Source organism: Dermacentor silvarum, chromosome 2 (assembly GCF_013339745.2).
Source record: "Dermacentor silvarum isolate Dsil-2018 chromosome 2, BIME_Dsil_1.4, whole genome shotgun sequence".
Lineage (NCBI taxonomy): Eukaryota > Metazoa > Arthropoda > Arachnida > Ixodida > Ixodidae > Dermacentor > Dermacentor silvarum.
The window spans coordinates 244,822,783-244,838,949 of record NC_051155.1 but is presented as its reverse complement, the minus strand read 5'-3'; the positions used below and the strand labels follow the sequence as shown (position 1 = coordinate 244,838,949).

Sequence of the window (16,167 nt, the reverse complement as noted above, 5' to 3'; positions counted from 1 at the left end):
GCACCGCCAGTATCGGCCCACATTTTTTGTGGACGACTAACGGAATAACGGCCGGCTTAAACAGCTCCGCTGTTAAAAACCTCAATATGAGCCACGTATGCCATACCTAATTTTCAGGACTTGACTTAACAGCCTCTCTATCTGTCTACATTAGCGTTTGATCAACGCCTGTGACCTCCTGCAGAACTGCAAATTTGAAATAAAAAACGACATATACGTGAAAAATGCCTATCAACAGCGCAGCAAGCTTGTGTAGTGTTTTTAATGGTATCCCGAAGCACTGTAGAAAAATTTACTGAAGCACATGGGTCACTTAATTATGTGCTCTTGGAATACCTGGAAATGTTGAAAATAAACGCAGAAGACCACATGTATTTCAGCAGCCAAGTGGTTCGTGCATCAACATTTATCCATTCGCTGCAGCAATGGACCTGGAGGAAGGCAAGGTGGGAGGCACGTGGCTGGGCATGAACACTTCCGGCAAGGTGGCATCCCTGCTGAACATCATCCAGCCTCTCGACGAAATCACCGGCGACGAGAAACTGCCCAGAGGTAACGCATGCCTTGATTTTAGCAAGCTTGAGCAGCGCTGGAGCGCCTCGGATGCGGTTGATGCGAGTCACGTATAAAGCAACATGTATCAAAGGTGGTAACAAATGAACTGCGCTAGAACATTTTAATGAAAGAAATCTGAGCGGGGAAAAAACAGTCACGTACAAGAAGGCTATACCAAAAAGCGCGCTTAATTTTCCTCGTATCGTATCTCTCTTCATGCGCCTATTTTTTCGAGCTCGGATCGCCTTTTATCAAAAAGTTTAACCAACTCGTCCAACCACAGGTTCTACCGTGCAAGAATAGGTTATTCTCGGTTTTGGCGCGCTGTAGTGTTCAAAGCTGAAGCAGAGGGTGACTGTATAAAGCCTGCGCTGTTTATAAAAGCCCTGTTAATGATTTGTGAGTGGCAATTTGCCGCTCCTTGGGGAAATGTGGCTGCTACACACTGTACTCAACACGCCTATTGCATCACTAGCACCGATTGCGTGTTCTACGGCGAATTCTATCGGTTAATATGGTTCCTCTTCTTTCCGCACCTTAGCATGAGTAAATAATGTCTATAGCATTTTGTAACCTGCAACAATAGCTTTTTTTCTTTCTTTCTCTCCCTCTTCTTATTTTTATATTTATTTCGCCGCTTTTGTTAGCCCTCGACAGTCCTGCTCCCTATTCGTACACGCCCCCTGCGCTGTCATCATGAGACGTCTCTACCGACTTCACTAGATTTTTGCTATGTAACAGCTCCACCCAACTTACACATTAAAGTACTGTCATAGAGGGGCAGTTAGACAAGTACGACTGATTCCAATTAAAAATAAAGAAAGAAACGAATGACGACCCCAAGGACATTTATTTATGCGCACGCATAGCACACACACACACAGAGAGAGAAATACTTGCATCGTACACCAGGCGAATAAATGGTGATTGCGAGAACGACATTAACTTTGAATAACACCTTCTGGAAATTCTAACGAAGACATGAATATACATGTATTTTCTGCCATGTACATTCCATGAACGCCTGCACAAATGATACCGTTGTATATGAGAGTTCGGAGCCACGTTAAAAGGAAGGAGGCGCATTGTTCAGGTGACTGCATAGAACTCGACTCCTTGCAGGCCACCTGGCGGTGCGGTACCTGGAGGGTGCCCAGGACGGCATGAGCTACCTGCGCGACCTGCGGCGGAAAGCCAGCGACTACGACAGGTTCCTCCTCGTCACGCTGGACGTCAGGTTAGCGCCGGCATTTGACCCTTTCAAACCGGGTGTTGCCAGCGTTCGTGACGGTTACACCAGGAGCGGCTTGCACGAACGTTTAATAACGAAAAATAATAACGATTTAAAGAACGCCTTCGTAAATGTTCCCTATACCACTCGTAGTCCGCACTATAACGCGTTCTTAAATTCGGTATTATTTTAGTTATTAAACGTTCGTGCAAGCCATCCCAGAGCCCTCTGATACTTTTTTTCCCCTTTTTTTTTAGTATCAAAGGACTGTGGTTATGATCTGACGCAAAATGCGGCCACTTACGAACTCTGGTCGACCGCTTTCTCCAGCACTGTCGGATGGCCGCGTACGTGGCCGCTGACGGTGTAGCTGTTACGAACCAATCGTTCCGTTATTCCCGCGTCTTAATTTTCATTAGCTGTCATTAGCAAAAATGTGTGTGAAATGAAGACAACTATCGCGACATAGGCGAAAAGACTAACAGTTATACACAAGCTTCAAGCGATGGAGAAGCCCTAAGGATAAATATATCGCAGCTTCTAAAAAACTTACAACCCAATATTATTATAATATTGGGTTTAAGTACAAAGAAGACGAACAAATAGAAAAAAAAAGGAAAGGAGAAGGGAGGAACAGCCTGACAACAGCCACTGCACAACGCATGTCATCTTCCTGAAGAAGGGGAGAAACGGAAATGTAAGATAAGAAGAAGGGAAGGAAAAACAAGACAACAAATTACAAAGGCTAAAGTAAAACTGCAGGCAAAGGACAGAGCCCGGCACTATTACCAGAAAGACATAAATAGCTCGGGTCGAGTAGGGGAGGGGGAAATGCATCAGAACAAACAAACAATAACACTCGAAAAAAATAGCTTGAGGTCTCGTCACTCACAGCATATGACCGAAAATAAGAGGGGAAAAACTAATACACCGCAAACGCGACGCCAAGTCAGCTGCTTTTAGGGAATACAAGTGGATGCGGCGAGCCTGACACGCGACCACTACAATACAAGCGTTCATCATGGGTTGCATACTGCAGACAGAAGAAGATAATAGTCTCTTGGATGCGCGATGTGCAGAAAAAGCAGAAAGTGCATATAGTGCACTTGAACAATATGAAATGTGCAGCACGATCGAGTCACTGAAGCTTGCTAGCACAACACGTTGGACATGCACAAAGTTTTTCATTTTCACCGAATGATCCAATCACCAATTTTTCTTTTTCGATCACTCGAAAACCAAGTTGTCCTGATAGACACTTCTGTATAAATGATCGCTGGCTTCCGATGCCCAGTAAGAGGCGACAGCAAAAGGCATCCTCATGCCCTTCTGCCCAAGCTATTGCCGTTCGGAGAAAAATACTTGATTTTCCATTCACGAGTTGATGATGATGATGATGTACCTCTGTTATGGCTCGCACCCACTAAGGGGGATAGGCCAAGAATCGGGCGGCAGTGGGAATGCTAAAGAAAATTCATACTTTAAAACAAGAAAACAAGAAACGCCAAGTAAAAGACAAAAAAAGAAAGACAGATGTCGCACTAACTAGATTAGCACGCGAGCGAGCAGTCAGACTAACTGAAAAAGGTGAAAGTGAAGAGCTGTTACAACCAGGGGGAGGTAATATTAACAAAACAATTTGGAGAAATCAATTTAGGTGATATGAATGCATCTGATGTGCAGAATACAAATACAATAATTAGCAGGGTAATCGCTTTGTTTCAGTTAAAAAAATTAAATACTGCGCAACACACGTCTCTGTGACTATAGCCTAGTGCTGAGGCCCCAAATGATAACAATACTGGTATGTTTAAACCTAATCCAATTTTGTATTCACGAGTTGGCAGGTTGTTGGTTCTCCAGCTTTCTCTTCGGTCGGAGTACATGTTGCTGTTATGCTCAAGTTCTGAGTTGTTTGTTTCTTAGTTCTGTAGACGAAAGTTGCGTGGCTACCTTTGCACAGCTTGCAGCTTAGGTTTGCCTTGCAAAAGTGATAGATGTAGTACATGTAGATGTTGCTGTTGTGGTTAACCTGAGTGGTTGTGGCGCATACCCACAGTATAGGGGATTGGCCATGAATCTGGTGGTTAAACTCAGTCTGTAAAAACAAGGTAATTAACGATTTGAACTCTGGAGCTTGGAAAGAAAAATTTTGTGACAGGAAGAAAAAAAAAGTCAGAAGAAAACCGCGAATGAAATTTAAGAAATAATAATAGGAAAATATATGAATAAAAGAAAACTATGGTGGGGAGGGAGACGATCAGTCTAGCATGGTAATCGATTAGATTCAGTCAGATAATTTTGGAGTGCCAAGCAAGCATTTCTGTGGCTGAACATGGAGATCCTTGGGAAATGCTGGCAAGCAGGATTGGTTGGTTTGCCTCCAAGAGTGGCCCATACCCACCATGGGGGATTAGTCAAGGATCGGGTGAGTTCGGAAAATAATTAGTCGAGTCTAAAAAGAAATAATAATGAGAAATGTTGAATAGATAAAGAAAAAATGAAGTAAGATGACAATTTAAGAAATTAGCAAGGAAATCGTCTTTATTCAATTATAAACCTCACAAAAGCTGCACCAACATCTCTATGATAATGTCGAAAACGCCTGTTATTTTCCTGTCACTTCAACTTCTTTTCTTCTCGAGGCAGCGCTGTGCGACATTAAAATGATTTGTTAGCAAAATATGAAGCGTTTTTCAGCTCTGAAAGGCCGACGTATATTCGGGGGCTTGTTCCCGGATCTTCTACTTGCTGCTACCATTTGGCAGTGCGTAACCTCTGCTCTGCAAGCTACTTGCATCTGAATATATCGTATTAGTCCTTTAAGTATGTCGGCATTACAGCTTGTGATGTTCAAATTTTCGGCCTCATTCACGTTTGAGTTGATCACTTCTTTTTCCTTCAGCTTAATATCAACATGCAATGACAAAAGGAGCTCGTGCAATGGGCATTTTGCGCAAGTTAAGCAATCGAAGATCAGGTATGCGAAGAAAATCACTTTTGATGGTATACAAAGTGTACGTTCATCCGGTATTAGAATTCGGCCATGTTTTATTCTCACCATAGAAGCTTCGGCCGCTAGATTTATTAGAACGAGAGGCACTGTGTCTGTGCTTAGGCCTTCCAAAATACCTTGCAAATGCCGTACTATACACCCGGAAGCGAGAATCCCACCTATTTGATGCCGATTTCATCTTCTAACCGTTCAGACTTACTTAAGACTGTATGAATCCCAATTAGGCCCGTCCTCAAATAATTTTCATCTCCGATCAAAAATTATTCTTCCCCGTTCATTGGCCCAGGTTTCATACACCGCAGATTATATTTGTGCAAACATTACTTGAGCCACTAAATGTGCAAATTCGCGATGAGCTTCAAATTACCCGGATATCAGGTTCGATGGCATTTTCCCAGACCACGCGAAAGTCTTCTCTTACGGCATCTTAAACGGCATGTTAGAAGACCACCTAAGCACCCCAGAAACAAGCATTACCATTGCGACAGATGCACCACAGTGCGAGGAAAAGAATGGCATTGGGATATTTTGTCCTGCACTCAACTGGTCTTTTTCTTTAAGGTTGCCTGATTTTGTGCCTATCTTTCTGGCTTAGTTTTTAGCAGTAATTCTAGCTTTACGTAAATTAGACCAAACGACTACAACAGCTACTATTCTTACTGACTCACTATCTGTATGCTCTTCCCTTACCGCTACTAGTGACTCGCCCATGCTAAAACTCTTTCACTTGCTATATCTCCTGCCCATCTGCAATGTGTTCATTCGATTTGGGTACCCGGTCATAAAGGTTTGTTTTTTAATGAAACTGTCGATTCACTGGCAAAGACATCCCTTTCCGGCCCAGTTATTCCTGTTCTATACCAGTGACAGCACACATCATGGCGGCTAGATTTCGGATGCGATCGATTAGGACAGCCTTATCAAACCAAGTTCTGACTGCTTCTCCAGATTATAAGCACCTGGCGTAGCGAGTCCTGTAACGCAAAGATGCTTGAAGTCTGTTTCACCAAATTACGTTGCCGTATTCCCTCCCTGAATTTCTACTTACACAGGTCGGGTTTGGTTCTCTCCTCTATCTGCTCGTTTTGTAATGAGGAAGAGACGATGCATCACTTTCGTCTATCTTGTCGCCGCTTTACTGCGGCAAGAAAAATATTATTGAAGATACCTTTTCGAAGACTCGGCCTGGATTTAACTTGGCCGCGTAAATCCTGGCCTTAACTTAATTTAACTTTCGTTTGAGGCCTCCATGCTTGGGATACAGCCACAGGGATGCTTGCTCCGCTGTCGAGACATTTTGTACAGAATCCAACCGAATGCCCTGCCAAAATCTATCTCTTATTTTTTTTTGTGTACTTCTAAATTAAATATTATTCATTGAATCTGACTTTACTGATTTTATTTAAACAGATAATTCTACGCTATACACCGTTAATTCCATAGATATTCGGAAATGTATGCTTCCATTTCAGTTTCAGTTTATTATTCTATAAGTACAGTGAATGGGTTACAGATAATATACAAACGAGGGTCCCAACGTCAAAGACTGCAACGGGATCCTCGGTTAATAATAACAGTGAAAAAAACGTATGAAAGTTAAGCAATTTACGCAAACCAAACAAAAAACAATCGCGCGAAATATGACACCGAAAAATTGAACCAAACAATTGTCAGTATACAATCCTATAGGGCATAAAAAATGCTGTCAATACATAAAAATTACAAAGATAGCGTGATTATTGATGTAATCTTAGTAATAGAAGTAAAAAAGCTTAAGGTCATGATTGAATGCATGAAAGGATGAAGATTTAATGGTGTTACGCAAAGCATTCCTAGTTTTATGGCCGTGAATGACGATGTCATTTGTCCATAATTAGAATGAACCATAGGTAGTAGAAAATTGGATTTATGTGCAAACCTGGTATTGTTATTAATAATGAGATATTATTATTATTATTATTATTATTATTATTATTATTATTATTATTATTATTATTATTATTATTATTATTATTATTATTATTATTATTATTATTAAATTGGAATAATCCACCCATTTCTTGGCCAATCCCCCATAGTGGGTACGAGCCACGGATGAAATAGGCAACAACAACAGCTCTGCAGGTAATGCTCTCCTCAGTATCGTCAGTAGCATGGATGCGTACGGCTCTCTGCGTAGACCTAGAAACTCAAGCCCTCGAGCATGTACTTGTACTTTCTGGTGTAGCTTTCTTAAATTCTCAATGGCATTGCGAGATTTCACTGGCTCCAGAATAGTCAGCTCTGTCATGTGCATTTTCGTCAACACTGCTTCACTGCCGCAATCATGCTTTCAGATTTGGATCGCCTATTTGTAATTGCGATCGGAAAACTGCAGTTCTTGGATACATGAAGCTGCCTTCCCAGTTACTGACGATACTAAATAGCAATTTTTTTTATCTTCAGTCATATCTGATCTCTGATGTAATGCTGCGTTGAACTGATGCCAACATTACCACTTCATCTCATCGCCGTCAAACTTGAGTCATTCGAGCTTACGAAGCTTTATAATGTTGGTTTCAGAAGACCTTGTTTTTCGGTCATGACATTCTTATTTCCGAGTCAATGAGTCTCCTACACAATCGATATATTCATTGATATTGTGAAGCGCTGTTCTGATCAAGTCGATTCCAATAGCTCTTTCGAATTCCGCATCAGCTGTCTCTGGCGTTAACGTTTCTCTCTCTCTCTCTCTTTCTTCGTTGATAGCTTTCAGCGTTGCGGAAATCTTCTTAATCTGGCCTGATATGAGTGACAGCGCTGGCGGCTCTTCCGTTCTCAGCCTCTGTCACCACATTGGTTATGTGCGCTCTCAGTGCCTTGCGCTTCTTTACCAAAATTTCTGTGTCCATCCTGTTAGAAATAGTTAAATCGTTGGCTTGCGTCTAAGGTTTGATCTTTTTATCCATGCAAGCCTCGATCTCGTCGCGGTGGCCTCCGTGCTTCTTTCGGTTGTCTCGTCCTGTTGGCTCAATCTGAGTCCCTCATCGAACCACGCCGTCTTCTGTGACTCCGCAGTAGGTTGCCAGTTGGAGAAGGGCCGCAAGAATCCTGGTTTCACGGCACCATTTTGTAGAAACGAGATAGAGCAACCATGATGTTGCTTTTGTTGTTGCCTCATGCTCTTGCTCTTGTGTCCAAACGATGGCTCATACCCACAATGGGGGAATTGGCCAAGAAGCAAGCGGTCTTTGCACATCCTCGTCTGTGTACAGCTGTTAGTTCGCTGTTAGTTCGATAAATAAAAGTTGTACGCGCAATGGTGCCTGCTTGCAGTAACCGCTTGAAAGATAGCTTTCTATGCGTGTTATGTTCTGGTAAAGTAACGGCCCTTTTTTTACGCAGCCCTTCTCGGCAGGACATCCAAGCCTGCTGCTATACGAACGCCCTCGATTCCCCACCAGTTCACCTAAAACCAGGTGAGATCCTGCCATGCGTAGTGCGCGTGTATATTTAAAGGTGCTTAACATGTGTATATATGAACGCATAGCGGGCAAAAATCATTTCCATGTACGTTGTTCGGCATTTGAACTTCCTTCTAGCGAATGCAACAGCGCGTTGAAGCATGAACTCACGCTTCAGCAATAATTGCTGCCTTATTATCATTTATATGCTCCTTTTCATATCGCAACACCCTGTACATGCATAGTATACCCGATGACCTCACTAAGAGCTAGATATAGCAAATCAGTACTTCAGAAATCCACAGCGTGAAGGAAGTTCAAAAAAAAAAAAATCATCTACTCGAAAGTAACACGAAACTAAAAAGGAAACCCACACGGTATTCTCGGAAAAAAGGTTTCGCAGTTGTGTCGAACACGGGACCAACGCCTTTCCGGGGCGGTCGCTCTGCCAGCGCAGCGAGTACCTTTCGAAAAGCTACACGAATATCACCTGCGCGATCGTTCTGAAGAAGCAGCAGTAGCCATTTTCTCGGCGTCGCGAGAAGGGACGTCGTATATGAACGACGCTCGCTTACCCACCGCAGGTTTCCACGCCTTCGGCAACAGCAACCCGCTGCGTCCGTGGCGGAAGGTGGTCGAGTCGCGGGCGCAGTTCGGCGACATCGTGCAGCGACAGGGCAAGGCCGGCCGCAAGCAGGCGCTGCTCGACGAGCTCATCGCAATGATGAACAACAGCACCGAGTGAGTGCTTCACGCCTGCAGACACTTGCGCATAGAAGCAGCGTAAATTGCACTGAGCATTTAAAGTATACAGGATGTGGATACTTTAACTTGATACTAAGGTTGATTTCGAAATGCCGCACCTGACGTCACAGAACAAAATTCTGACGTCGTGCGGCAGTAAGGCTGGTCGTGATGACGTTGCACATAATAACAATATCCGCGCGTTTTCTGCTGGCTGCGATCACGTGCGACAGGCTCGGCGATCACAGAAACGGAGCGAGCCGATGCATCATGGCGTCATGACGCATCCACCTCGTGGAAGCAAGTGCAATAGTAGACAGTTTTAGCAGACCTCCGCTCCGCTCAGATTTCACGCTCTGAGATACTACAGGGAACTGCGTAGATTTCGCATTTGATAAGCGCGTCTTGCCGAGACGCGAGCGACGCCCTATCAACACTATCAACTCGGCTGCAAAACGACGAAGAGGCCAAGTAGACGCGCTGTCCCGCTCCGCTCAGTCGGCTTTGTAGCGGAGCGAAGGATGCGGTCTTCGTTCCGCTGCCGGTATGAGCGTCGTGCGCAAGCGTGCTCCCGCTAAGCGGTTGTGTGGTATTTGCTAGCATATGCCGGTCTGAGCAGGGCGGACAGCAAGCGCTCAGCTAAAACGCTCTAGTAAATTATTGAGAGCTGGTCGGACACCGTAAGCAACTCATAAATTGCCTTTGCAACGTAACGCAGAGGCAGCGCGGCAGTCCCAGAAAATTCGCGTTGCGCTTTCATGAGCGCGTCATGGGATGACGCAGTGGAGCATTTGAAAGTATAGATAACGCAATATAAAGCATTGAGAGTACATAATGGAATGCAAGCAGTGCGCTTTAAAAAATTGTCATACAATTTTTAAAAAATTTGCTGAGCTTTTAGCCTAGCACTAAATTTCACAGCTCATCAGTCTGTATATGGGCACCTGTATTTCACTCCTGGCACCAGCTGCTTTTTCTCTCTTTCTCTCTCTATGACAATTCTCTGGCTGTTATATGAGTGGTAAACTGTATACATGTGGCTGGGCACAAAACGAGAAAAAGAAAGGTTCGCAACGCTTCACCGGCACAGTTTAGTTCCTGCGCTGTGCATTCGTTCTGCCATTTTCATTGTGGTCTAACCGAACGTTCCATGCACATCTGACGCAGGTACTTTCCCGACGACCAGCTGCTGAAGGACGCGGAAGGCAGGTCCGAGGAATCACTACGAAGCCTTAGCTCCGTATTCGTCCGGGTCGAGGACGAGTACTACGGATCCAGGTTAGGGTCACCACGCATCTCGCGAGAGCGTATTGCCAGCGAGTGCTGTTGATGAGCTGTCTCTGAAACTCATTCCACTGCGTCCTGCAGCGACTGATCCCCAAGGCCGCGCTGTTCAAGGCTCCCTGTCACGTAGGACGTGTCGAGGCACTGCTGGCCAAACAGCAAAGCGTTTGTGCGCTGAAGTTTAGCAAATATGTGCCTGTCCAGACATTTTTAGGCGGGGAGCTGAGGGCTGTTTCGAGAAGCGCGCCGTCTAAAGGATCACAACCGACTTGTTTAACCTTAATGCTTGTTAAGCTGGTTAGCATAAAATAAAAGCCTAACCAGTCATTGCGGCGCAGTCTGGTGAAACGAGCAATGCCTCTTATTGAAGGGGAGGCGTTCTGACCTAAATTTTTGGCCCACCACATTGAGTGCATGTGCGGACGAGTAATAATGGCCAGAAGCGACTGCAACGCGTAGTTTTCGCAGGAACTGGGCCTGCGCGAACGACACCATGCATAACGCTTCTGTTCCTTTTGTACCGTATGGCCTGTTCGACTGAAACGGCTTGGATGGATGGATGCGTGATGTGTGCATGGATTTTAAGAACACCCCTTGAAAGGTGACAATGCCACCGAGCTCTTTTTTTTTTTTTTTTTTACCTTTCCGCTGCGTGTAATCCCGGCCATTAAAAAGCGTGGTTCGTGCCAACTGGCAAGCATTTCTCTTCGTTATTGAAAGTAATGTTGTTTTCATTGTGTTTTTCTTACCTTTACACTACCAACCTTCCAACTTTTCGTTATTCAATGCAGATCCATTCACTCTTTTCCTAATATATTTAGGCTGTGGTCTCCGGCAGTGGATGAATACCACGACGCTAACAAAATAAAAAAAATCAATTGTTCTTGCGCTAATTCCACACTAGAATGGAAATAAATTGTCTAAAGCTCCGCGTTCTCGGTCACCCTGATCTGGCTTCGAGCAGTAGGACCACTGCCCTTTAAATTACCACAGAACTTCACCCTTTTGATTTTATTCTTTGCTGTTCGATACACTTCCGTAGTCCATCACGTCTACCATGTGTACACTGTACTCCATAACAGCGCCGCGCCTATAGCAAGACAAAATTAATTTAAATAAAATTATTTTCACTTGTGCGTCGACACCCCTTCTCATACTTCCCGGACCTGGCGACACTTTGCCATCGAATGTATATATATATATATATATATATATATATATATATATATTGAAAATACATCTTCGAAGACTTGGCCTGGACTTAACAGAACCTGTTATTCTTTAGTTTGGGGCCTCCATTTTGGGATTCAGCCACAGGGACGGTTGCTCCGTTGTCCGAAAATATCTTATGGAATCCAATTGAACGCCCTGCTAAATTCAATCTTTTTTCTTTTGTGTACTTTTGAATGAACGATTATTCATTCGATCTGACCTTACTGATTTTATTTTAACAGATCATTTTACATTCTAGAGTGCTAAGCCCTGACATATTCGGAAATTATTTCTTCATTATAAATTGGAATAATCCATCTATTTTTGGCCAATCCCCCATAGTGCGTAGGAGCCACACAAGTAGAAGGCGCCGCAGGTGTGATAAACGAATACGCTAAGAGGACAGAAGAACCCTGCGTTTCATGGTGATATTGTAGGGCTACATCAGGGCATTCATCATTCATGCCTCGTCTTCCATATAAAAGAACTAGCGCCCGGGTCGATGCGGAATTAAAAGACCTAAAGCTAACTGCAACGACACTTCCAAGTGAGCGAACTAACAGTTGAGCGAGTCTGTGACCGACATAATAAGCAATAGAACGGATGAGAGCGTTCTTACACGAGTGGAACACCTTCATCAGACCTTTTTTATATGCTATCATGGCAACCTTCAATGAAGGCTGTGCTCATCAGCGACGCCTCGTTTGCAGGACGCACAGCGTTATCCTGGTCGACGCCAGAGGCTGCGTGGACTACACCGAGCGTACCATGCAGCAGCCAATCGACCTGAACGGCGACGAACCCTGGGTTACGACGAGGCTGCAGTTCGGAATCCAGGAGCCCGGATCGCTCGTGTCCCGGCTTTGAGCCCGATCCAGGCGCCCGTTATTCATTCATGCTTATTATTTATGTCAAGGCCTCAGAGTCCGCGGCTTCGACTGTGCTTCTCGCGAAAGCTGCCGTTACGGCGGAGAAGCGCAATGAGAAGCAAAGCAACACATTAACTTAAATCGCTGCTCGCTCCGCAAGGCAACAAACCACACGCGTACCCAGGTCCCAAGAGGCCTTGTGTTCACACGAAGCGAGGTCAAAGAGGCGCACCCTTAGCATCGGTGCACACACACACACACACACACACACACACACACACATGCGAATGATCCATCATCCTGTATGTGATAGTCCTACTAGAGTACCAACACGACGCAGCACGTACGGCTTTTTGGATTCTTGTCTGCAAACATAGCATCGAGAGAGCTCGGATGGACTGCGCTGTCCACCACGCGCAAGAAGCTTCGGGCACGGCTGTAGGCCCTAATTTTGCGGCTCTTGTCCCTCCCTGGTCGTACTTGGCACATCTGTAATGGCCTTAGCAGACCTACCTCAATTGTGATCGTTCTTGGACCACATGCCAAGATGTGGGCATTGCAAGGGTCTATTGCTTGGAAGCAACATCAGAAAATAAATTACACTCGTCCCGTACCCGAAAGCAGCTAAGCATGGTGCGTTTACCAACTTGAATGGTACTTAGCACAAAGCACGCAGAAATGGTCGTTTCGTACATGCATCATTTCTGCAGCTTCGTGCAGCAGAAATGGCGCGTGTACGCAAGGACAAACGAACGATTGTTTTCCCGATGACGAGCCACGGAGATACGTTGCCACCGCCTCGACGACAGCCCAACAACCACCGTCAAATGCCGTCACTGCAACGAGGCACCCAACGTTCGACACTGGACCTGCCCCGAGCTATAGGAGATACGCGCCGGCACCAAGCGGGTGCGGCGAACTCTTTGTAAGGGTGGATCATCCCATCAGCTGCGACGGCTAGCTCGTCAATAGGGACGCTTTGGTTCATCGCTCTGGAAACAGGTATCCACCGGGATATGTAGAGTGCCGTCCCTGTTACCCCCTTCCCCCGAACAAGCTCCTTCAAATAAATACGTTTATTAATTCCAGAGTCTCGTACATCATGACTGTTGGTCAGTTTGAATGGTTGGCTCGCCACACCAGAAGAAATGTACACAACCAGAGAAAGTCCCAGGCTCCTGTGACTCGTGATGTTCACTGAGTTACTGCGAACAGCAGTTGTAGCCTTATCAAGCCAATGCGACTTTGCAGTTTGATACTGGTAAAGACCAGCGGTTCTGCACACGAAAAAGTGCACACGAAATTAACTTTTCGCGTGGTTTGCCGGGCTCCTTTCAGGCTTGCAAAAAACTTTCACGTAGCACGTATATTGAGCAACAGAAAGATGGATCGGGAATTCTTAACGGCCTACAATTTTCTGATATTATTTGACAAGTAATTAATGATAACTAATTGTGTAATTAAGCAAAATAAAAAGTCTGAATTGCGCCAAGCGATGGCAAATAACATTACCTTGGTTCTCTTCAGCTACGTGGCATTCGCATATGTTTAAATTTTAGCACAGCTTAATGAAGCATCCTGTACACCCCCCCCCCAACCCCCCCCCCAACCCCCCCCCCCCAACCCCCCCCCCCCCACACACACACAAGGTGTCTTTTTTATCTTTTCTTTTTTTCTTTAGTTGTAACAATTTTTTAATTGCCTGTGGCAGATAGCACAATTATAATCCTTGAACTAAATTACTCGATCAGGCGCCCACTACTTCTGCGAGAAATCAAAATGTTTAATTGTATAATGAACTTACACTAATTATACTTTGATTAATTACTTTACGGCGCATACTTCAATCTGCGAACTGTGGTTCATGAGTTTGCAAAGCATATCGACCTGGAACGAATTCTGAGGACGGCACCGGTTTCGAGATATACGCCTTCAAACTTGCGGTAAAAATGCACGGTTGTCGCGTTTTTTAAGAAAACGCCATTTTATGCATTGACGTACGTAAGTAACTGGAACGCCGATGCATTTCGTTGGACGCTCTGAAAATGGTCTCGAAACTGGTGAAGTTCCGAGAATTCTTTCCAAGTGGATACGCCTGGCAAACTCACCGGCTAATATTCGTAGATTTCAATATGTGCCCTAATGTAATGAATTTAAATGTTAATTAGTGTAATTGTGCTAATTATTCAATTACGCATTTCGTATCTTGTAGAAGTACTGGCCGCCTCATCGAGTGATTTAGGTCAGAGTTTAAGATTTGCTATCCGGCACAGGCAATTTTCAAAATTTTGAAGATTAAAAAAAAAAAAAGAACAACACCTGGTACGTGAGTCTGTAAGCTCCAATAAACATTTTAGATGAAACTGTCATTTTTCTTTTTTCGTTTCTTGTAGCCCTATTCGTGTGTGCGCGCTGTTGCGCTTCAGAAAGCAATCCATTGCGATAAACTTCGAAAAAATTTGCCCGTCTCGCCATCTTTAAATAGAGGTGTTGGCTCGTAATACTCCAGTGATTAGTCTTGTTGAAATATAAAACGTAATCACTCCTTCACTGCCCGCAATTTTCCATGCCCACGCTGGTCGTAAAAAAGTTCACGATACCTACGGAAAGTCTCAGCACATGTATTCCCCGCCTTAATTTTTTTTTTTTAATCAAGGTGTTCATATAGGTCCTAGTGGTCAGTGTCGAAGATACATGTATCTTATGAGATACTATCTTAGATACTCCTTCGGTAACTTGTATCTGCATCATAATACGTCTGCCAAGGCATGTATCAGTGTCTGCATTTCCGATACATGGAAGAATGTATCGTGTATCTTAAGATACACTTAAGATACTGCTACATCGCAACATCACCGTCCGAAACTATAAACGTTGGCTGAACCCCGCTTTTCAAGCTGATACTGCTACCACTAAGCCACATGAATAAAACTAAAGGCAGCGACAATCTTTTATCTTTCCGCCATATCCCTACAGCGAGGGCAGGCGATGAGGTCTGCGCGTCCCCATTGGTAGAGCAGAGTCACGTGGTGGCGCTCGCGCCGTCTCGACATAAACAAGCGCGCGAACGTCTGCGCGCCACTAAACTTTTCGTTTTCTTGATTTGTTTTCAAGCGAAGCTTGTATACGCTAGCCTGCGCCGACGATGTAACACTAAAAATTAAAAAAAAAAAAAAAACAGTTGCTCTCAGAGCTGCACAGGTGGCTCGTGCTCGGCGCGCGCTGGTGCCACTGCTCCCGCGTTCATCGTCATCGCCTGCTTCCACAGCTGGCTGCGTTGCCGCTAATGGCCCATACGCGCTCAATCCGCACGCCCGCTCCGCACGCCTCCGCCCTCTTGCGGACCAGGGCGGAAGGCCAAAAGGCGGATCGTGTGGAAAAAGTCGTCGTTCGCTGCATCCGCACTAGACTGATCCGCACGAGCGGATTGCACGCGCACTACGATTGGACGACGCGGTCTGTTGACAGCTGGCAACCATTCGGCGGAGCAAAGTGTTTAAGGTTGGCAACTACCTTTGACAGCAGACGACACTGGCATATTTTTGCAGATGCGACTTCAAGTTTCCGCGTCACGGTGAAAATGCGACTCTAGGCTGTCACATTCTGTTCTGCAGCCGCATGTATTGTATTGGCGCCGTCATCCAAACACCGCATAATCATCCTATCTGCGCCACCTTTAAAAAATGTATTGCAATCGCCTCATGTCGCAACATGGGACGTATTCTCGCACTATCACTTTTAGTGCACGCTGCCTTGGTTGGTTGAGCAAAACCTCTAGAATCATCCAACGTGCCGCGTTCTACGTTACGCCGG

The 16,167-nt window shown here is 44.9% G+C and overlaps 1 protein-coding gene across 4 annotated transcripts in view; it reads left to right on the top strand.

Annotated features, from left to right (window-relative positions):
• Positions 1 to 16,167, top strand: part of LOC119443022 (transport and Golgi organization protein 2 homolog) — a 59,188-nt gene that overhangs the window by 33,057 nt on the left and 9,964 nt on the right. Inside the window, exons 2-7 of one of the 4 annotated variants that reach the window (XM_037708138.2) lie at positions 424 to 552; positions 1,678 to 1,792; positions 8,187 to 8,260; positions 8,830 to 8,986; positions 10,157 to 10,267; positions 12,196 to 12,815. In XM_037708138.2, the coding sequence (XP_037564066.1) occupies positions 424 to 552; positions 1,678 to 1,792; positions 8,187 to 8,260; positions 8,830 to 8,986; positions 10,157 to 10,267; positions 12,196 to 12,352 (743 nt within the window). In that variant the 3' untranslated portion in view covers positions 12,353 to 12,815. Of the gene's footprint in view, positions 1 to 423; positions 553 to 1,677; positions 1,793 to 8,186; positions 8,261 to 8,829; positions 8,987 to 10,156; positions 10,268 to 12,195; positions 12,816 to 16,167 lie in introns of those variants that run through there. The other 3 variants (XM_049662540.1, XM_049662538.1, XM_049662539.1) reach the window with 3 other exon arrangements.